Raw genomic sequence first — 23,761 nt, 5'->3', positions numbered from 1 at the left:
GAGGCTGCGGTGGCTGGGAGCGGCCACTGCACTCCAGCCTGGGTGACAGAGTGAGACTCCTACTCAAAAAAAAGAAAGATACAATATAAAATTTTGGGGTTTTTGTTATAAATAAGTTCCTCAAAGTGTGGTTGAGCTGGGCTCGGTGGCTCAGCCTGTAATCCCAGCGCTTTGGGAGGCTCAGGTGAGTGAATTGCCTGAGCCCGTGGGCTCAAGACCCGTCTGACCAACTTTGCGAGACCTCATCTCTACAATAAATCAAAAATTAAATGGATATGGTAGCGCTTGCCTGTAGTTCTAGTTACTTGGAAGGCTGAGGCGAAAGGATTGCCGGAGCCTAGCAGGTCGTGGCTGCAGTGGCTGGGAGCGGCCACTGCACTCCAGTCTGGGTGAGAGTGAGACTCCAACCCCCCCCAAAAAAAGATTTAAAATTCATATACGCAGCTTTTCACAGAATGATGGTATTCAAATTATCACCATCATAACCTCTTTGTAATTAAGCAAACCACTAATCAGATTTTCCTGTTATAAAATTACTCATGCCAGTGAAGTCATCAAGAATTTTAAAGCACACAAGGATTTTAGCCTTTTAAAAATAAAAGTATCCTAAACAGAATGTAGGACACTTTCCATGCTAGTTGTTATTTCTAATATAACTGAGACAGAATAACTGCATACATCTTACACAGCTACTACAGAAATACCCTTTCCCACTTTTGTATACTACACACTAGATGTCAAAGGCATGTAAAGACCTAAAAGCTAAAATGTCAAAGTTTGATTGTGTTGAAGGTTTTTCTTTAATAAAGCTACTTATTTTTTGTTAAATGATCCACCTTCTACTCTGCATTCCAGGTACTTGTCCAACTCTGCCTCCTTCTTCACTGCTTCTGGTGATACTTTGGGTGCATTTGGAAAACAGATCAAAATCACACTCATGTTGTCTCGACTTCCCTGGGAAGAAAAAAGTTTGAGAATATTTTGGTTTTCTTTATGTTCTTCAAAACCTTGAGAACCTTTACAGCTATGCCAATTACAGTTTTACTTGTTCAAGTGAAAATATTATTTTTAAGGAGAAAAATATATGTACACAAGTGTGGGCAACTGCCCCCCCCCCGTAGTATAGTATATAGTATAACACTCCAAAACACAGGAGAGAAACAGTACAGGTAAAATTCCACCATAACAATCGTTTGCTTATAATTTTATAAAACAAAACTATTTCTAAACATTTACTGGTGGCCTACTTGAAGTGATGCCTAACACAAATATATGTAATACACACATATGCATTCCAGACAACATGACAGAAAATTCTAGTGGTATTCTTTACGATAGGAGTTTTCCTGTAGTAACATGCATATCTGACAAATTTACATTTAAAATAAATTATAAATTGTGGAGCTAATATATTTGCTTCATAAGTAGGAATATGAATTAGAAGTGAAACTACATATAATGTTTTTAACCTTTGTAATTTAAAAAACTGACAACTTTTAGTAAGTACATTCATTTTTAAGGACATCTAAGGATTCAAAATGCTGTAATTAAAATACTTGAATTGGTATTGGCCTCCCTACATCCTTATTAGTGATTGGGGTTGACTTTTATATTTTAAGTACTTATTGGTCTCCCTACATCCTTCTTATTAGTGATTGGGGTTGACTTTTATATTTTAAGTACTTAAATCAGCTATATGGGAAAACTGACCTTATATCTTTAAACAAACAGTTCTTCTATCAAGCTGTTGTTCTATTGACTTTTTTAAACATACGTATTGGATGTTACATAAACCTGATTTCTAAGTACAGTCAAATTTTAATTAAGATTTTTTTTTTTGAGTTGGAGTCTCACTCTGTCACCCAGGTTGGAGGGCAGTGGCATGCTCCCAGTCACCACAGCCTTGTTCTTCTGGGCTCTGGCAATCCTCCCGCCTCATCCTTCCAAGTAGCGGGAACTACAAGCACGCACTACCACACCTGGCTAATTTTTAATTTATTGCAGAGATGAGGTCTCACCAAGTTGCCCGGGTGGGTCTCAAACCCACGGGTTCAGGCAATCCTCTTGCCTTGGCCTCCCAAAGTGCTGGGATTACAGGGTGAGCTACCGAGCCTGGCTTTAATTTAGATTTTAAGTACAGCTGACGGTATGCATATAAAACTGCAAAGTATATTATATTGATTTTCTATTTCTGCATGTTAAAAGAATATCAAATATATCTCATCAGAAGCATTTTATAAGATCAACATTTGTTTAAAAAAACAACAAAGAATGAGTTAATGTGCATTACTGAAAAAAAGAACAGAGTGTGGTTGACAGAACACTGAAATGAAGTCAGGAGCCAGGAGCCTAGACTGTTCAGCCTTAACGCGCTGCTCAAATTGTACAACCCTGTACAAGTATTTGTAACTTCTCTAGGAGAGGGGACAGCATATATTGTATGCTAAGTTAGGTATGCTGTATATACATTAGCTCATTGATTTAACTCCCCAACAGTCCTATGAGTTAGATACTATTATCTCCATTCTATAGCTGAGAGAGGTTTAACAGTTAGTTCAAGATTGTAGAATACAAAAGGAGTAAAGGTAAGCCCTGATTCTAGGTTTGTCTGACTTTTAAGCTCACAGAGCTTTCTCTGGCTTCTGCTTTCTCATCTGTAAAACAGTTCATCTATGTACATGATCCCATATGATCATCCAAACAACCCCATGAGACAGGGTAATAATATATGTCTTATTCTTTTCACAATTAAAGAAACAGATTTCGTAGAGAGTCTAAATAGTTTACCTAAAGCCATACAGTCTTATATCAAGTTCTTTTTACTCCATGTCTAAGACTATTTCTATTATATCATGCCAAATGATCACTAAAGTCCCTTTATGTACTACAGATTCATTAAACTATAGTCTCAAAGCAACGAGATACCATTAAATGTAGATATCACATGGTAAAAATATGAAAATTCTAAAATGCTTTTCATTTAGACTCTGAGGCCTAACCATCCCCACTCTCTTTCTTTCAAAACATGCACTCTAATATAATCTTTTTACCTTTGATAATCTTCCACATTACTGCAAAGCTCAAGTAGTCATGGTTACTAATAGACTAAACATTCAGACTACCACTCTTGTATGTAATTGGGTAACTTATATCTAAAGTGTTCTGATGTATTTTCATAATTGGTAAAGAGTACCCCACAACTATGCCAACAACTTATTTTTAAGAACTATAGATTCTAAGATGTTTAACTACTAGAGTAGTAATTAATGTGACAAAATAATTTTATGTATATTTTTAGAAGTCTAGCTACCTTATACAAACAGGTGTCGACTACTTCATTGCAAACTTTCTCAAGGTCATCAGTGACTTCAAGTCTGGATCTTACAAAATCACAGAGCTCTTCATTTCCCATAACATCCCAGATACCATCACATGCAAGGATAATGAACTGATCATCTTCTTCAGATCTTTCAATATCATGGACTTCAGGCTCTGGTGACACAAGCTGCTCTGTAGGACCTTTTCCATGGACACATTTGTAATCAAAATCCCCGAGGGCCCTCGATACAGCCAGAGAGCCATTCACACGCTGAATCATTACAGAGCCACCTGCATTCTGAATTCGTTCTTTTTCCAGAGGATTACTTGGTTTGTGATCTTGTGTGAAGAAGTGAACTTTCCTGTTCCTACAAAGTAAACCTCTTGAGTCTCCACAGTTAATGAAATAAGTATGTTGGGGAGAAATTAAGACACCTACAGCTGTTGACCCACTTCTATCTGTACCATGTTTCTTCTCTGACATGACTCTCATGTGTTCATCAATTTCCAGAAAACCTGTTCTGATTCCATTCTTTACATTTTCCACAGAAGGTGCTCCTGCAGACCCTTTAAAATCTTGGTTATTGGTGATGTGATCTAGCAAATGCTCACAGCAGTATTTGGCAACCTGAGAACCAGCATGCCCATCATACACAGCAAAGAATGACCATGTTTCAAGTCCACTTGGCAAACCAATCACAGCCGTATGCGCATCCTCCATTTCAACACGCCAACCTTGCATGCTGCTTAGCCCATAGCGCAACCCATTACCCTGCCCCTGGGCATTATGTTTTTCCATCTTTGGCTTGTCTAAAAATGCTCCCATTATGTCTTGATCCTCTAGGTCTGCAAAGGAAGAGAAACAGGAAAGTCAATAACTGTCTTATAAACAAAATACATCCAAACATCTTTTTAGGAGTGAAGGAGATACCCAGGAAGCTTTGAATAGGAATTCACAACTCTTGTGATAAACAGACACATTGTGTGGCTGACTTGGAATTGGGAGGTTAACAAGGAATAATAGGGGGGAGCTGATCATGCACAGATCAGAATGGACAACAGGCAGAGAAATCTAGAGCATCGGGACAAAAGGGAACAGGTAGAAAGAAAACCTGGCAGTAGTCATCAACTTAAATAAGCCAGGTCATGTGTTTAAGGATACAATGAACATGTGAAATCTCTTACAGAATCTCAGAACTAAGTTATGTGTATATAAATCAAGAAAAGCCAAATAAATTCATACAACATACCAAAGCCTACTAATTCAAACATTTTAGCTAACATCCAGAAATTTCCAAGTCCGATTCCAAAACACCTAGTTGTATGCCCACTACATGACCCCCTTTTTTGCATGCTTCTTAAGCCTTTGTTCATGTTAGTCTCCTTACCTGGAATCACTTGCCTCTCCTCTCTACTTACAGAAAGTACATCTATCCTTCAAAGTTTAGCTCAAATTCTACCTCTTCCATGAGATTTTTCAGTCTTTGATAAAACCAATCAGTTATTAAATAATTATAAATGGTTCAGCCTCAATTTTCAAGTTGCAAGCAATAACTAATACAAATAACAAAGCATATCACATACAAATATAATAAAAGTAATCTACTGGTAAGAATGAGTTAATGAGTTAATAGCCATAACATGTATCATTGTTATTATTACTCTATGATCATTAGGTAGAAATAGCAAAGGAGATCAGGATCTAGTGACAGCCATGCTAACAAGTCTGAAAGCTCAGCTCGTCTAATCCTTTCCCAGTACTCAAAAGTTAAACTCCTTTGGTCTAGAACAGGCCCACACAAGGCAGAGACAGTTGGTCAGGAATTAGGTTGGCCTTTACTTGAGTAATAGCTTAGAAATGTACGGATTTGGGGTTCAAGTAATCAAGTGAGTCAAAATTGAACTAAAGGCAATCCAAAAGAAAGAATGATGAACAGAGATTTAATGGAGGTGAAGAGGAGTTGGGAATAGGCGAAAAGGGTGGAGAAAAGTACCTAGGCAAATCACTATGCAGTTTTGAGACTAGGGGTTGATGCTAGTGATGTTAAGCTCAGAGAGGAAACCGGAAGAGGGAGAAGGAAAAAAAAACCCAGGAAATAAATAAAAACATTTATTTTCCTAGCAACTTTTCCCCTCTTTTTTCCTCGAAGGTCTAAACTGATCAGGCAGAGAAGACTGGCTGATTGGTGTGATAACTCCTCTGCCACCTATCAAAATTCCACTAATGGAAGGTAAATAATGAAAACTAGCTATCATTCACCCCTTATAGTGGGATTTATCAGATTACTTTTTCTGATATCAAGTTGATACACATCAATGCAAGGGTATTTTGATTGGAAAAAGGACAGCATAATGATGACACCTTATTGGCAGACCATGTTTAAGAATAATTCTAAGCCACTGATGTTTTACAAGCAATACCTCATTTAATCTCTTCAACAACCTCTAATGTGGGTAATATTATCTCCAAATTATAGACAAAAAACCTTAGCCAAGATTAAAGTACTTGGCCAAGACCACACAACTATTAATTTTAAAGGACTGCCTGACTCTAAAGTATCATTAACCAAGGCAACTACTAAGGTAAACTCCATCATGACTGTAAAACAGAATTATTCATGAACTTTTTGCAAAACAAATATTTCCAAATCAGAATTCCCAGGATAGGAATGGAACCTAGGCATCTGTGTTTTAAAAATGTCACATGTGATTCTGAGGCACAGCAAGGTTGCAAACCACTGGTAAAGAGTAGATGGAAAGCCTAAGGTAAAAGATGAGGCAGATAAGGGCCAAAGAGAAAGAGTCAACTAAAAATGTGATAAGACAAGACAACTATCCTAGGTGAGAAATAACAAGGAGAAATTTTACAGGAGGAAAAAAACAAAAGATGTAAGTGAAACCCAAAAATCTAAAACACATTTAATGGATAAACCAACAGAATTTAAGAATTCGCCAAGAGCGTAAAGTACGACATTAAGTTAAGAAGTTTGACTAAGCTGAGTTTAAATTCTGGGTCTACTAATTAGTAACAGTGTGACTATTTAACTTTTCCGACTCTCTCTTTCTCTCTCTGTCTGTATAAGCAGATACTAATCATACAAGGTTCTATGATGAAAATGAAATCAGGTATATAATGCATTTAGTAGTATAGCGTCTAGCACATTGTAAACACATATAATTATTACACTGTTTTTTCTGCCAGAGGGAGGAGTCACAATAATGTTTCTTCCTTGTCACCAGCTTTGACTACACTTAAAAAATTCTACATGATATACTTTAAAACACATTTTAAACACCTAATTAATAAACAGGGAGAGGCAAATTGAAAAGACATTCCATTTTTCATCCATCTGACAATACCAAGAGCTGGTAATATGGGGAAAATAGGAACTCCCCTCCACTCTTGAGGGAAGTGTAAGTTGGTTCAACCACTGTGAAATGCAACTGACCACAGCTAGTGAAGTTGCATACAAATCACTCCTCAGCAATTCCCCTTCTAATTATATATCCCATTGTTTTATAAATGGTGAATGTGGCTGATGGAATCAATTTAGTGGGTTGTGTGTGACCTGCATTTTAAAAAGATAAAATAGAGCATATCCCAGATGGTAAAAGCAAGTAAATACTGCTTCTTCAAGTTGTTGCTCCAGGTGTGTATTTGTACTACTAAGTTGAGGTATATACTTCTTACTGTGGCTACAGCCAAACAGCTTGAAACACGCTCCCTTAAAGAAATTCTCTCAATTGCCCATGGTGACGTGTGCAATAAACTTCTTGGAAAACAGTAATAACAAATATTGGAAATAACCTAACTGCTCATTAGAAAGTAGAATGAGCCAGGCTCGGTGGCTCAGGCTGTAATCCTGTGCCTTTGGGAGGCTGAGGTGAGTGGATTGCCTAAGCCCGCGGGTTCAAGACCCGCCTGGGCAACTTGGCAAGACCACATCTCTACAATAAATCAAAAAATTAGCCGGGCGTGGTAGCATGCGACTGTAGTTCCAGCCACTTGGAAGGTGGAGGCGGAAGGATCGCCAGAGCCTAGCAGGTCGAGGCTTCAGTGGCCGGGAGCGGCCACTGCACTCCAGTTCTGGGCAGCAGAGTGAGACTCCAACTCAAAAAAAAAAAAAAAAGAAAGAAAGAAAGTAGAATGGATAACACAATACTACTCAGCAAAACAGATTTAATTTAATCAACAAAGATATTTCTCAAAAAACAACATAAGGCAACTATGCTGAATAATGCAGCAAAACAATTTTATATACATTTCTGGTAAAAGTATTAAAAACAAGGATAGACAGAATACATTCAAAATTGAGGATAGTGGTTGTAAGCACTATGAGAGCAAGGACTTTTTGTCTTATTCACTGGTGTCTTCTTAACACTTGGAACAGAGTCTAACACAGCAGAAGTTCAATAATATTTGTTGAATGACTATAGTTTCTCTCTGGGAAGAAAAACAAGCGAATGGCTTCGGGAAAGGGTCCAAAAATCGGATTCAACTGTATCAGCAACTGGTGTTTCCTGGACTTTAAAGCAGTAGGAACAGGGACTTTAGGGATGCAATTTCTGCTTCACCTTTTAGTTTTTCGGTGGTTCATCTAAGGTAAACTGAACTCCTTCAAAAGTTACTTGTACTAAGAAATCAACAAACAAACAAACGGTAACAATCAAACCAGGGGCCAAAGAAAAGCAAACCAAGAAATTTTTGAAAAGCACATAGGATTCTCTTAAGATTTAACTAAGATTTATCTTTAGATTAGACAAATGAGGAGTCTGGCTTTCCCCTTCATTTTTTTCTATAGCCCACATTCCTACCTATGAATAATTGCATGAGATAACAGATAGCTACAACTTATTAATAACACCTAACATTTATGGAAGGATTACTACTAGCCAAGAACTGTTATAAAGTTTTATATATGTATTAACTTCTTTAATCTTCACACCAATCCTAAAAGATAGGTGCCCTGTTTTGCTGATGAAAAAACTGAGCCACAGTGAACTTAAGTCATCTGCTAAAGGTCAACAGCAAGTTGTCTCATCTCTGTCTCAATTTCCTTAGCGAGGCTGGGAAAGAGGAGAGAAGAGGGAGGTATTAGGCTTAAGACACTTGATGCCTACTAACCTAGCATCCCTCAACTTCCTCATCTGTACAATGGGCATATTAAATACTTACCTCTGAATGTTGCTGCAAGGTTTAAATGAGGTAATGGCTGCAAAGGAGCTACACAGATAGAGCCTGGCAAAAAAATGAGGTACTCAGCAAATGGACTAATTATTACGACATTCCCTCACACAGTCACATTTAGATTCTCAACTCAACTAGCAGGGATTTTACTCTTCCTTTTATAAACAAATCCAGTAGTTATTTTCCAGGTATGCATATGAAACTACTAAATAAATAATTCCTTGAAGATAGAGAGTATACTTTCTAAAAACAAATCCCAAACCTCTGGAAATTATACAGTATATCAGAATACAAAAAATTAAAAACCAAGTCAACCATTTAATGAAACTTAGGTCCAGTTCCAGAGCAACTGCAAATATATATTCAGGAGCAAATTAATAATTTTATGACTGGACGTTTTACACTGAAAATAGATGATTTAGAAATCTTACCTTCTTGGGTTCTGAGTAATTTGTAGAGTTCTGGTAAAGTAGCCAACTAAAAGCTACATAAGCACAACAGCTGGTTATGTAAATATGGTATCAAAAGTATTTACTTATCATAGCAATATGCTTACATGGTACATAGACATCTTCCATAATTGACTAGAGTATTTTATTTAGTCTAATGATTAAATTGGCATATATCTATCCACAGTAAACTCCAAAGGGATTTGATTTGTGCAGGAAAGTTTAAGTTAGTTTCTGGGTCTAGAGTCTTAAATCTACTGGAGTATATGCTGAGTCTCATCACACCACCAGTGTTATCAGCTCATCTGAACTTTTCAAAACAAAGTACTATGACAATCATAAGACTGAATTCATCTTTGATATAATCAGAAAATTTAGTGAACAGTTTGTCGTTTAAAACCAAACTAAGGCTAAACTGAAAAATTCTAAAGCTGGGCCAGAAAGTCATTCATTAATGTTCAGCCATTGCCTTTTAGTGTATCTCAAAGCAGACTTTCAAACCTGATCATTTGGTTTAATTCACTCAGAATTACACTGAATAATAATTTTTTAAAAGTTCTATATGTTTTTATTGCTATGATCCCTAAGCAGCATATCAGTTCTGAAATTAATAAGGGTTATTCAACTGACAATTTTGGCACAGTCCTTAAAAAAGTAAGTAATTAAATCCTACAAGATATCTTTCTGTTTAACTATGGACACACAAACTAATATAGAGCCCCTTCTTCATAAACAGAGGACAAAATAGATATATGTAAACAATCTGAAGAAAATGATATTCTCTTAGCAAATGATGCCAAAATTATTCTTAGAACAAGCCCTACTTTTCTGAAAAGCACGACTTAGATCTGATACTCAAGGTAGTAAGGCTCAAAAGTATATCTATATAAAAAAGATCAATGCTAAACAGGCATTCCAAGAAGGGTGGATGCTGGTAACTAGAGATCCTCTGATGGACACTGAGATAACAGGTTTGGTTTTTAAAATCTGGGAGGAAACTCTAGAGCAGACTTGCATAAGAGAAAAGAAATCTAAAGGCTGAAGGGAAATTCAGAGAGAAAAAAATTATGCAGTAAGAGACTAGAAATTCCTTAAAGGAGGAGGAAAAGGACCACTAGCTAATAGCAGAGGCAACAGTGTATAAAATGTCAATATTCAAGTTATTTGCAGTGGGATGTGGAATGTAAACTCTCTACTGCTATCAAATCTTTATGTTCTATATTGTTCATTATTGCATCGATTCTGTCCTTAAAAGTGAGGACAGTCAGCTGACCTCTGGAATGTACTTAGGCTACACAAACTATATTTAACTTCCTAAGCTATGTGACTCAGTAATTAATAACTTATAACTTGTAATCCAAGGCAGCCATCCAAGATTATCTATGGTAAATGGGAAATAAGTGCATTAATAAAACTACAGCAAATTTGAAAAAAAATTTAAAAGGCCAATCTTTGGTAATTTTTCTGCCATTTGGAGTTTTAAATTTCTCACTGATCATTGCTTTAAAAATGATTATACTCACTTTTATTTACAGATTTGAGTTTGATAACTTATGCAATTAATTGCAGTCAAAATGTAGAAACAATCTGTCTGAACCTATTTTACAGATGAGAAGTTGCAGAGAAATAGAATAATTTGTCCAAGGTTACAAGTTACTGAGAGGACATAACATGAAGTTAATATAGCCAAAGAGCAGCCATTTTAACACTGCCTAGCTGTTATGTTTTTCTAGCAGTTCACTTTACCCTCTAATCACTAGCCAAGGATAGAATTGGTTTCTCAGAGGTAGCTACTGGTAACTGTTTTACAACCCCCTTTCCAGCTTGTTTTGTACTAATTAGCTTTTCTGTTTTTAAGTATTTGCCTCTACCCAGGTTAACCTAATCTGCCCTCTGTGACCTTCAAGACACAGACAGACCCCATCACCATGGTGGCAATCTTGTGACTAACCCACCTATCCACCTGCTACAATGTCAGTACCTGTGCATATTTGCAGTTACCTGCCCATTCCTGATAACGTAGAGCAGACCCACCGCCCAACCACCTTAATGACCTACCCCCATCAAAGGGGTAATGCTTAAAATCATTCGACTTCAAGTGGCCAATTGCTATTGCTTTATTAAACTCTGGTATGTCCATGTGGCTCTTCCAGCCATGGGTGTCATGTTTTTTGGTGTTGGTTCACTTTCCCACTTTGGGGAGGTGAATCAATCAATCAATCTATCTTCTCTCTCTCATTTACTTTTCTATATTTTCTTTCTTTCCTTTTTTTTTTTTTTTTTTTTTGAGTCAGAGTCTCTGTCACCCAGGCTGGAGTGCAGTGGCATGCTCATGGCCACCGCAGACCCAACCTGCTGGGTTCAGGTGATCCTTCCACTTCAGCCTTCCAAGTAGCTCGAACTACAGGTGTGTGCCATCATACCTAATTTTTTTTCTTCATTTATTGTAGAAATGAGGTCTCACCAAGTTGCCTAGGTTGGTCTTGAACTCTTAGGCTCTGGGAATCCTCTTGCCTTAGCCTCCCGAAGCGCGGGGATTACAGGCGTAAGCCACTGAGTCCGGCCTATAAACTGTTTTCTAATCTAACTTCTACACAATTCTTTGCATTTTTTGTGCGGCACAGAATTGCAGACACCAGCCACACCCTGGTGGGCCTGACCTAATAGTTTATAGGCCCTAATGGGATTTTAACCTAACATTTTTGGAGGTTCCACCAAGATCTTTAACCTAACAGTAACAAAGCTGCCTCAGCAGTAAAGTTAAGAATAAGAACTAGGATTCTATACTTGCATGCCAAGTCTACACCTGTTATCCTGTATACTTGCAAATAAAGTAATGAAACTCTAACTATGTAGGTTTTTAAAAGACAACATACAAGAGAGGTAAAATGTCACAGAACAAAGTTGAAAGTTCCTTCAGTGCCATATCTTTCTCTACCTACAAGTCTATGTTATTTCTTCTCTAAATCTCTAAACTGCCAAAGATAAAAGGCCTAAAAAAGGGGAGGAGGGCAGAGTAAGGAAGAAAAGAAAGAAATGTAAACTTTTATTTTTGTATTTGAGACTGAAAGAAAACAACAGTGAATTGTAATTTCTAGCAAAGTTAATTTCAGGTACTTGGACTAAATAAAATATAAAAGTGAGTAGCGAAAAATAAAATAATTTAAAAAAAATATATAGAAGTTAAAAAAAGACTCAGTATTTATTAGCTCAAAATTAGAAACTACCCATCAAGACATGAGATGACAGTGAATGAATAAAGCAATTGCAGACTCAATTAAAAAAGAAGCACTTTGAACATAGGTTCATGAAAATGAAAAAAATTACTGAATTAAAAATTGCAACTGAGACAATGAATAGCAGATTGGATACCACAGAAAAAAACAAATCAATAAATAAGTGGACCACTACAAGGAACTTTCAGAACCTTTCTGTTATAATAGAGGACTTTGTCCTTTCACCGATGAGAAATCGTTCCACTAGAGCTTTGATGTCCATGTATCAAAGGAATCAAAATCGACTTAAATGTTGTTTCAGGAACCATACACTATAATCCTTTTTCTTCTTTATATCAACCTCTCTTGGAGTGTGACTTTTAAAGACACTCAAGTGTCACCTATGTCTTCCATTAAAAATAAGTGACTCATTCTCCTTTAGCTACCCACCTGCCTCTCTTCCCTTTATAGTTAAACTTCTTGAAAAAAAGTGTTGATACTCCAAAATGTTGTTTGGTCATCCACCAAAATCAAGTTCTGCCATGTCATTTAACCCAATGGACATTTTTAGCCCTCATCTAATTGACTGCTCACAGCAGCGTTCAATACAACACTCCTTGAAACACCCTTCCCATTGGCTTTTCAAGATGCTACAAACATCCAGTTTTTCTCCTTCCTCTAGCTTTTCCATCACTGTCTCCTTTGTGGGCTCATCCTCACCTCCCAAGCCACCCAACACTGGCATCCCACAAGGCTTACACCCAGGCCCTCTTCTCATTCTATGCTGTCTCCCTACATACTCTTTCACATATCTGCAGCTTTTACCAGCTTTATCCAACAAGGTGAATAGAAAACAAGGACATCTGCCAGGTGTGGTGGTAAGTGTCTGTAGTCCCAGCTACTTGGGAGGTTGCAATGGGAGGATTGCTTTATTCAGTAGTTTGAGACAAGCCTGGCAATATAGAGAGATCTGAACTCAAAAGAAAAACAAAACACCCAATGACATCTTTGATACCTCTCTCTACTCATTTCCTATCAATCCATCATCAAATCCCATGGATTATATACTTCCTAAATATTTTCAAATATATCCACATTTTTCTATCGTATCTTAGTCTCTATCATCATTTTCACTGTAGAATACCAATTCTCTTCACATGCACGCCAGCATCCCTCCAATTCATTCTCCAAACTGCAGCCAAAGTAAACCTTTCAAAGTACAAATTTTACCATATCACTTCTATACTAAAAGCTTTCCAATGGCTTTCCACTGTGGGGAGATAAACAACTGCTTAGTGTGGCTCACATGAAGGCCCTGTATATCTTCTCCAGCCTCATTTCACTTCATACTGTCCCTCCTCCTACATTTTCTACTCCAACCATAAGGGCTTTCTTATGGTATCTTGTACTCATGCTTCCTTCTTCCAAATATATAAATAAGTGCTACTTCCTCTACCTAAACAGGTATTCTCTCATTTCTCAGTCTAGTTAATTCCTACTCATTCTTCCGATCTCAAGTATTAGTTCTTCAAATTCTCTAAGGCCAATTCCCCTAGCACAATAGTAGGTGGTCAATAAATATTTGCTATTTAAATAAGGAATCTCAAAAAAAATCAGGTGCAAATAATAAAAATTCAATAACAGGGAGAGTGCACCCAGAGTAAATATACATATAAAGAAATAAGACTTCCTGAAGAAGAAAAGAGAGAGGCTATAATCAAAGAAATATTAATTGCTGAAAACCTACTCCTAAATCCCCACAACTATAGAAAAAAATACTGTAATTTAAGATTCTAGACCAAAAAAAAAAAACCCATGAGTGATCAAAGAAATATTAATTGCTGAAAACCTACTCCTAAATCCCCACAACTATAGAAAAAAAAACTGTAATTTAAGATTCTAGACAAAAAAACTCAAAAAAACCATGAGTGATCAAAGGAAAAAATAGCAAATTAGCCATCTCAACTGCAAAACTGAATCCCAGAAGACAACAGAGAATAAACCAACTTCTAAAAGTAGAGGTTCATGAACCTAGAATTACATAATTACTCAAACGGTTATGCATGTGTTTGTGTATATTGAAGGGGTGGGAAGGAAGAAGGTGGAAGACATTTTAAGACACAAAGAACACAAAGCATGAGTGTACTTCTTTATAAAAATTTTTTAAGAAAAAAAAAATTCCAGTTAAGCAAACATCTACTCACCATATTTTAAAGCCAAGTTCATCTCTATATGACTTTTCATTAGTTTAACTCTTTAATACACTACAGAAAAAGTTAGAAGTAATCTGAATTCTTAAAAACAACATATCTAAGCCAAGCCTGGTGGCTCACACCTGTACTCTCAGAACTTTGGGAAGTGGAGGTGAGAGGATTGCCTGAGTCCAGGGGTTCAAGACCAGCTTGGGCAACTTGGCGAGACCTCATCTCTACATTAAATCAAAAAATTAGCCAGGTGTGGTGGTACATGCCTACAGTTCTAGCTACTTGGAAGGCTGAGGAGGAAGGATCACCTGAGCCCAGGAGAATGAGACTGCAGTAACTGTGAGCATGCCATTGCATTCCAGGTCTGGGCAACCGAGATTGAGACTCCAACTACAAAAAATATAAATAAACAACACATCTAGAAAAACAAAATCCCAATTATAAAGTAAAAACTTAGAAAACTGCCCATTAGTAGGGAGACACCCCTTTCATGTCATCTGACATATCAATATCAAAGCACATATGAAATAGCGAAAAAAAAATCGTAATACTTGCTATCATAAGATTAAAGTTAAAAGTTATCCAGTACCTGACACTGGACAAGGAATTTAGCATAATATCTAACTGTCTTCATCAATAAATAAGCAATCTTTTTTTTTTTTTTTTTTTTTTTTGAGTTGGAGTCTCGTCGCCCAGGCTGGAGCACAATGGCATGCTCATGGCCACCGCAGCCTCAACCTGCTGGGCTCAGGTGATCCTTCCACTTCAGCCTTCCAAGTAGCTGTAAATACAGGCACATACCACCACACCTGGCTAATTTTTTACTTATTGTAGAGATGAGGTCTCGCCAAGTTGCCCAGGCTAGTCTCAAACCTGTGGGCTCAGGCAATCCTCTCACCTCGGCCTCTCAAAGAGCTGGGATTATAGAAGTAAGCCACTACACCCAGTCTAAATAAACAATCTTGATACTTATTCTCAATACCAAAGTAAATATAAAAGACACACAGATTATTTTATTATGAAAAATCAACTTTTAAGGAATAAAAAAAGAAAAAAGTAGTTACAAATTAGGGTGACAAGCTGATAATCTGAATTTGACCTTCACATATGTTGTTAGACCCTGTCCGAACAACATGCATTCTCCAGAGTCCCTACCACTCCTTATTAACCACAACCAGTCAATTTGTCCACCTTTTCACCATGGCATCCAAGTCTACACCATATGAAGAGGATATCTGTGATTCTAACAAACAGCATAGAATCTATGAGGCTTTACTCTAATTTGATTTTTCACTAACATAGCTGCCTCACTCCAAAGTAGTAAAACAAAATGATACCAGTAGAAGGCTGAATAATGACTCCAAAACATATCAAGTCCTAATCCTATAAATGTTACCTTGTTTGGAAAAAAGATCTCTGCAGATGTGATTAAGAATCCTGAGATGAATCCAGAATTATGGATTATCTGGAGGTCTCTAAATGCAATCCTTAGAAGAGAGAAGCAGAGGAAAATTTGCCACATGCAGAGAAGGTGATATGAAGACAGGGCTGAGAGAGATTTAAAGACATTGACTGTGAAGACTGGAGTGCTGTGGTTATAGGGCAAGTGATGTGGCTGACAGTCACCAGAAAGTGGAAAACCCAAGAAGAGATTCTACCTTAAAGCTTCTGGAATAAGCACACTTTGCTGACATCTTGATTTTGGCCCAGTGAAAATGATTTTGGACCTGCGGCCTCTAGAACCATAAGCCACCAAGTTTATAGTAATTTATCACAGCAGCCATGGAAACTAATACAATGCCCAATAGTCAAGTTCTCTTGTTGGGAAAGAAAATCTGCCCAACTGGTGAAGATGGAAACCTGCAGTAATTTCAGCAAGTATTCAGAGAAAAATTAATGAAGACAAAGTTTCTTACCAGTAACAGGCTAACAGAACCTGTTCTCTATCTATCAACTCTCTCAAAAAACTGAATATCATAACTTAAATAATTTCACATAATTCAGCCTGTTAAATTACAAGGGAAAGTGATGAATAAGTACCCAGAAACACTGAGAGAAGAGACATGAAGTATCTAGTTACATTATTTCTGTATAAACAACAGTGACTGTTGTTTATAAAGGTACCCTTCAACAGAAAATTGAAATATACAGAATTCACAAAGAAAATTTGAAATAAAGATATCAATTTTTAAAAAGTACCCAAGAACATGATGATGTCACAGTCTGAAAGACTTACCCTAGAAAACAGAAGAAAACTAAATAACAACTTACATATAAAACATTTTTTTTTTTTGAGTTGGAGTCTCACTCTGTCGCCCAGACTGGAGTGCAGTGGCCGCTCCTGGCCACTGCAGCCTCGACCTGCTGGGCTCCAGCGATCCTTCTGCTTCAGCCTTCCAAGTAGCCGGAATTACAGGCATGAGCTACCATGCCTGGCTGATTTTTTTATTTATTGTAGAAATGAGGTCTTGCTGTCCAGGTGGGTCTCGAACCCGCGGGCTCAGGCAATCCACTCACCTCAGCCTTCCAAAGGCGCGGGATTACAGGCTGAGCCACCAAGCCCAGCAAACATTTTTTTTTTGAGTTGGAGTCTCACTCCGTCGCCCAGACTGGAGTGCAGTGGCACGCTCCCGGCCACCGCAGCCTCGACCTGCTGGGCTCCGGTGATCCTTTCGCCTCTGCCTTCCAAGTAGCTGGAACTACAGGTTCGCGCTACCACATCCGGCTGGTTTTTAAAATTTATTGTAGAGATGAGGTCTCGCCAAGTTGCCCAGGCAGGTCTCGAACCCGCGGGCTCAGGCAATTCACTCACCTTGGCCTCCCAAGCACGGGATTACAGGCTGAGTCACTGAGCCCTGATTTGTGAAATAAGTATGAAAAATAAGAAACCAGAATATAAAAAGTATTAACAGTACCACGAAATTCAAGAGATTAAAAAAAAAAAAATCACTGCAATATTTTGAATGGCTTGAAATTACTGCAGATTTCCATCTTCACCAGTTGGGCGATTTTCTTTCCCAACAAGAGAACTTGACTATTGGGCATTGTATTAGTTTCCATGGCTGCTGTGATGAATTACTATAAACTTGGTGGCTTATGGTTCTAGAGGCCACAGGTCCAAAATCATTTTCACTGGGCCAAAATCAAGATGTCAACAGAGTGTGCCATAATGAGGAAACAAGACCTTATAGCAAACAGTCTATAAAAAATCTTTAGTACGCAAATAAGTATAAAGAGATAAAAGTAGTAGACTGGGAAAAAGATACAAACAATGCAGATTCAACAGTTTAATAAATTGGAAAAAAAAATAAAGATAATGTAAGAAAAATTAAATTTTAAAGAAAGACGAAATTAATCCTAAATTGAAGGGCAGAATTTCATGATTAAAAGTGTGTATCAATCCTGGTATTAATACAAGAACAGGCATATACACCAATGAAACAAGATAGAGATTCTGGAAGCAAAACCTCAATCCCTCAACCAACTCATCTTCAACAAAGCCTCCACCATCAACCAATGGGGAGAGGAGAACCTGTTCAGTAAATGATGCAGGAAAACTGGGTGACCACATACAAAAGACTGAACAGAGCCCCTACCTATCACCAGACATGAAAAATTAACTCTGAATGAATCAAAGACCTAAATGTAAAACCTCAAACTGTAAGACTCCTAGAAGAAAATGTAGGAAACACCCTTTGGAAATTGGAATAGGCAACCAATTCCTGATCAACTCTCTGAAAGTGAATGCCATAAAAGATAAGATAGACAAGTTGGACCTTTATCAAACTGAAAAGCTTCTCCAAAGCAAAAGAAGCCATCAACAGAGTGGGGGACAGTCCATGGAACGGGAAAAGTATTTGCCAACTGTAAATCTGACAAAGGCCTAACATCCAGGATCTACAAGGAACTCAAATGTGCTGAAAGGAAAAAAAAACAACCCTATGAAAAAATGGGCAAAAGATATGAATAGACACTTCTCAGAAGAAGACATACGAGCTGCCAACAGATACATGAAAAAATGCTCAGCTTCACTAATCATCAAAGAAATGCAAATTAAAACCACCTAACTCCAGTTAGGATGGCCATCATCAATAACTCAGAAAACAAATGCTGGAGCGTATATGGGGATAAGGGAACACTTGTACACTGTGGGTGGACGTAAACTAGTACAACCTCTGTGGAAAACAGTGTGGCGATTTCTAAAAAATCTGAAAATCGACCTTCCATATGACCCTGCAATCCCGACTTCTGGGAATACACCTGGAGGAACTCAAATCACTCTATAATAAAGATGCCTTGCACCCTCATTGCAGCATTATTCACAACAGCAAAAACATGGAACCAACCATGCTGTCCATCAAAAGTGGACTGGATAAAAAAAATGTGGTACATTTACATGATGGAATATTATGCAGCCACAAAGAAAAACAAAATTATGAACTTTGCCACAACCTGGATGGAATTAGAGACTATAATACTCAGTGATTTATCACAGAAACAAAGATCTAAGTACCACACATACTCACTTGTAAGTGGATCCTGAACATTTGTCATAATACTATAAGAAAGGGATTGGCAGTATTGGGACACTGCCAGGGGAGGAAGGGAGCACATAACATCATTAAGGGTACCCATACTTTACCTGTAATGATGACCATGTCTGTACTTAACCTTCATTTGTACCCCACATTTTAAAAATGAAATATTTTTTAAAGTGTGTACCAGATACTAGATAAATTTAGTAGAAACTGACCAAAGCATAATTTGCAGATTATGAATGTCAAGAATACAATTCAGATGAAATAAACATGAGACAAAAAAAAAAAAGAAGCAAATCAAGCTAACTTCAGACTTCTTTACAACATCAGATGATAGGCAATGAAATAATGCCTATAAATGTTGAGGGCAAAGAGAATTCTATATCTAGTAAAGTTGTTGTTCATATGTGAAGGCAACAGAAAGACATTATCAAATATACCAGCACTAAATGTTACCATCATGCTCCGTTTCTGAAAAACCCATTTAAGGACAGATTTATGCAACCAAGAGATTAATAAAAAATGAAGATGCCAGTCATTTGGTTGGCAAAATATACTAGGCACATGCATCCAAAAAGAAATTAAGGATTGCATTTTCAATTTCAGACCATGAAATCACAAGGAATGAAGCACAAAACAGAACAAGAGTCATTTTTAATTGGTAAAAAGTGTAGTCCAAAATTGTAATTGAACTGTTATGCCAAATATTTTTATGCCAGATAATACACAGCAGACCTATCAGAAATGCCATATGCTGGAATCAAGACTATATATTGTGTTCAAACACACTTAAAGTATTATATTGAAAAACAAAGCCGGGCTCGGTGGCTCAGTCTGTAATCCCGCACTTTGGGAGGCTGAGGTGAGTGGATTGCCTGAGCCCACGGGTTCAAGACCCACCTCAGCAACTTGGCAAGACCTCATCTCTAAAATAAATCAAAAAATTAGCCGGGTGTGGTAGCGCGTGCCTGTAGTTCCAGCTACTTGGAAGGCTGAGGCAGAAGGATCACCGGAATCCAGCAGGTCGAGGCTGCAGTGGACGGGAGCGGTCACTGTACTCCAGTCTGGACAACAGAGTGAGACTCCAACTCAAAAAAAAAAGAAAAAGAAAAACAAAAGCTTTATAGATTCCCAATATACTCTCCCTATCCCACTCCACCAAAAAAAGGGGAAAAGAAAATGAAATGACACAAATCACATTATCTGATGTTAATAACAGTAGATATTGATACTTATAAACAGTAGATACTGATACTTAGAAGAAAACCTCAGATGTCTGGAAACTGCATAAAAAGCATGCCCCTAAGCCATTTTGCATTGAATTTGTATATCTCTACAACTGCAGAATATTTAGAAGTAACAATGAGAAAAACTACCTATCAAATTCCGTGACGCATAACCACATCTTACTCAAGAAAACTCGTACTCAGTAAAAAAGAAAAAGTCAGTATACTAAATATATGACTCGAAAAGAAAAACACACACAAAATAATGCATTATGAAAGGTTACAGCAAAACATGTTATGTGAGAGAAAAATTAAAATAAGTAAGCCACAAGTTAGCCCAATAAAAAATTAATTAAAAGTAGAAACAAGCCAGGCTCGGTGGCTCAACCTGTAATCCCGCGCCTTTGGGAGGCTGAGGTGAGTGGATTGCCTGAGCCCGCAGGTTCAAGACCTGCCTGGGCAGGGAGACCTCATATCTACAAAAAAATAAAAAAATCAGCCGGGTGTGGTAGCATGTGCCTGTAATTCCGGCGACTCGGAAGGCTGAGGCAGAAGGATCGCCGGAGCCCAGCAGGTGGAGGCTGTGGTGGCCAGGAGCGGCTACTGCACTCCAGTCTGGGCGACAGAGTGAGACTCCAACTCAAAAAAAAAAAAAAAAAAAAAGTAGAAACAAAACAGGCTATACTCACCTCACAGAAAATTTATTATTTTTTTAAATAAATCACACTCTACAATTCTCTGCTAATCAATCTGAAAATATGAAGGAAAGTGACAAATTTCTATTTTTTTTCCCCAAAAAGTACTGGAATAAAGACTTGTAACTCTGGAACAAAGACAAAGGTATCAAAAAACTATCTCTCCAAAAAAGTCAGAATGCACGAAAAACAAGAACGAAAAAGACTGAAAAGCCATTCCAAAGAGATAAGACAGCAGAAGTGTAATGGGTGATCATGGACTGGCTTGGATGAGGGTAAAGGGTGAAAAAGTAGAGTGGGGAGGATAAAAAAATTAATGTGACAATTGATGAAACCTGACTATGCGTTGTATGTTACAATATTGTGTGAATATTAAATTTCTTAGATTTGATAGCTAAATGATGATTATGTAAGAAAATGTTCTAGCTCTTCTTAGACGATACACATTTAAATATTTAAGGGTAAAGGGTCATGATGTCTATATTGAGTCTCAAACAGTTCAACAAAAATTAAAAAATTAAAAAAATAAAATGTATGCGTGTGTGTGCCAAGAGAATATTAATACCCACATCCACACACATAGGGAAAAAATAAAGTTTATAAAACAAATGTGGCAAAATGTTAATAATTAATCATTTAAATAAATATAGAAGTTCACTGTATTATTTTTGAAAATTTTAAGTTTAGATTGTTTTCAAAATAAAGCTTTTGAAATAAAAGTGCATCAGGCAAGACAATTTCAAAACAGGATTTTTCAAACCCTAAAGGAACATATAATTCTCAAATTATCTAAATTATCTATCTCTGAGAAAAAAAGTCCTTTTTACGAACCCATCATAATACTTATATAAAATCTGACAAAGATAGCACTAAAAAATAAATCTATAGTCCAAACATGCTCAATAACATAAAAGTTAAAAACTGTAAGAAAAATATATATTACAAATCACCAAATAGGGTTCATTTTAGGAATGTAACTATAAACCAACATTAGGCAGCTTATTAATGTCATAGTTTTAAAAGCTCAAAAAAAAAACTCCACCATATATATGCTAAAAGAAATTTGATAAAATTCATTCCTTAATATAATACATATTCCAAGGCAAAGAAGTAGTATACTTATTTAAATGACTAATCAGCACAATTCCCTGGAAAAAAAGAAAACTTCATCCCCATAACTTAGCAATGTTTAGAAATAGTGGTCAGTGTAATAAGTTAAGACTAACTAAAAGAGGCATAAATTTTAAGACAAGATCAAATTATTATATGTAGCTAATGATTATGTGATGGAAAACTTAAAACCTAAAACACTAGGAGCAAAAAGTTCAATAAAATTATCTGACCATAAGAAATCATATAAGGAAGCTACTAACAATAATCACTTAGAATATTAATGGAAACAGCAATAAAATACATATCTAAATAAATAACTAACAAGAAATAGAACCCTTAAGAAGAAGGTTTCAGAATAAAAGACATTTCTTTTTTGGAAAGGAAGATTCAACACTGAAAACAAGGTTATCCTCCCTTTATTAATCTATAAATTCAATATAATTACAAATGGAATTTTTTGTTCCAGATCTTGATGAAATGATTCCAAAATATGTATGAATGAATAAATTTGGGTAAGTAGCCAAAATATTAAAAATATGATAATTTGCAATATCTGATATCAAAAAATTGATTTCAAATCATGGTATTTAAGAGGCAATACTTATACAGGAATAAGTTTATCAGTGGAACAGAATTGAGAATCCAGAAAGAAAGCTCTGGGAACAAAGAGTCAATAAATGGTATATAAATAAACAAACAGCCAATGTGTGCCACTCCTGCCCTCCAGTGGTGGGTGGTTGTATTCCTACATCACACCTTAAAATAAATACCAGGAGGACTTCCGGCAAGATGGCGACGGGACAGTCTGGTCTATGAAACCCTCTGCAAAGGAGAACACAGAAGGTCTCTGGCTCTCTCCCCAGGGGCTGCAGATCCCAACGTCAGCAGCCAGCTCTTCACACGGAGCTTGGCCGTCACCACTGGTGGGGCATCGCAGCGGTCTGGACAGTCACTGCAACTGCAGACACAGCAGCCGTTGATGCTGCCACAGCCTCCGTGGCAGCCACCGTGCCTGAGGCGATCCACGACTTCAGTCCTTAAAGCCCCTGCAGGCAAGATCTACTGGGATTGCTGCCACCTCTGCTGCCACCGTGACGTTCTGCCAGCCGTGGGTCTCCTTGGTGTGCCCTAAGGCAGGCTCCCATCTCCAGCTTCTGCCTGACTCCTGTCTGGCTCCACCCCCTCTGGGGCAAGCAGCTGAGATAGCACCACCTGCCAGCAATTCAAGGTATCAACACCGAAATGGGAGAAACAAGCTTAAAAAACAAACACAGGCGAGATTTGAATGGCGAACTGAGGGTTATCTGAACTGTCCTTCACAGCAGGCCAGAGGCAACTGACCCTAACTGCGAACTAATTTACCAGCTTGAAAAGACAGCTAGAAATCAGAGCTGAAAGGACAGCTAGAAATCAGAGCTGAAAAGTCTCAGAGTGTGCTCGATTGGTTCTGTTAGTTTAATGACAATTCTATTCCTACTGTTTTGTTCCTTTTTTTTCCTTTCTTTTCCTCTTCCTTTTCCTCTCTTTTCTCATCTCTGTAAACCATATCTCTGTATAGAGGAACAGCACACCAATAAGGTGGTTGGTTAGCTTGTATGTTAGCATCATTGTGTTTTATTTTTTTTTGTATGGGAGTTGGTTAGTCTGTAGCTGTGGTCTATTGTTTTTACCTGTTTCAGTTTAGGTATCTCTCTCCATTTGTTGGTACACTCGTCTGTTTCCCCCCTTACTTCTCTCTCTCTCCACCTCCCTCTTCCCCCCACTGTCTGCTCCATTCTCTTCCCTCTGCTAACCATATTTTATTTCAGGGAGTAA

General features: G+C 37.4%; 1 protein-coding gene across 2 annotated transcripts in view; it reads right to left on the bottom strand.

Annotated features, from left to right (window-relative positions):
* The window catches only part of PPM1A (protein phosphatase, Mg2+/Mn2+ dependent 1A), a 56,332-nt gene that overhangs the window by 7,443 nt on the left and 25,128 nt on the right, over window positions 1-23,761 (bottom strand). For both annotated transcript variants that reach the window (XM_021719151.1, XM_008071277.2), the window contains 2 exons: window positions 3,311-4,164; window positions 837-954 (listed from right to left, as the gene is read on the bottom strand). In XM_021719151.1, coding sequence (XP_021574826.1) covers window positions 837-954; window positions 3,311-4,164 — 972 coding nt within the window. The remainder of the gene's footprint in view (window positions 1-836; window positions 955-3,310; window positions 4,165-23,761) is intronic.

This window comes from Carlito syrichta, unplaced genomic scaffold (assembly GCF_000164805.1).
Source record: "Carlito syrichta isolate Samal-C Ts95f unplaced genomic scaffold, Tarsius_syrichta-2.0.1 Scaffold314271, whole genome shotgun sequence".
Lineage (NCBI taxonomy): Eukaryota > Metazoa > Chordata > Mammalia > Primates > Tarsiidae > Carlito > Carlito syrichta.
Note: the sequence above shows the minus strand (reverse complement) of the source record. Positions and strands in the feature narration are given on the sequence as shown.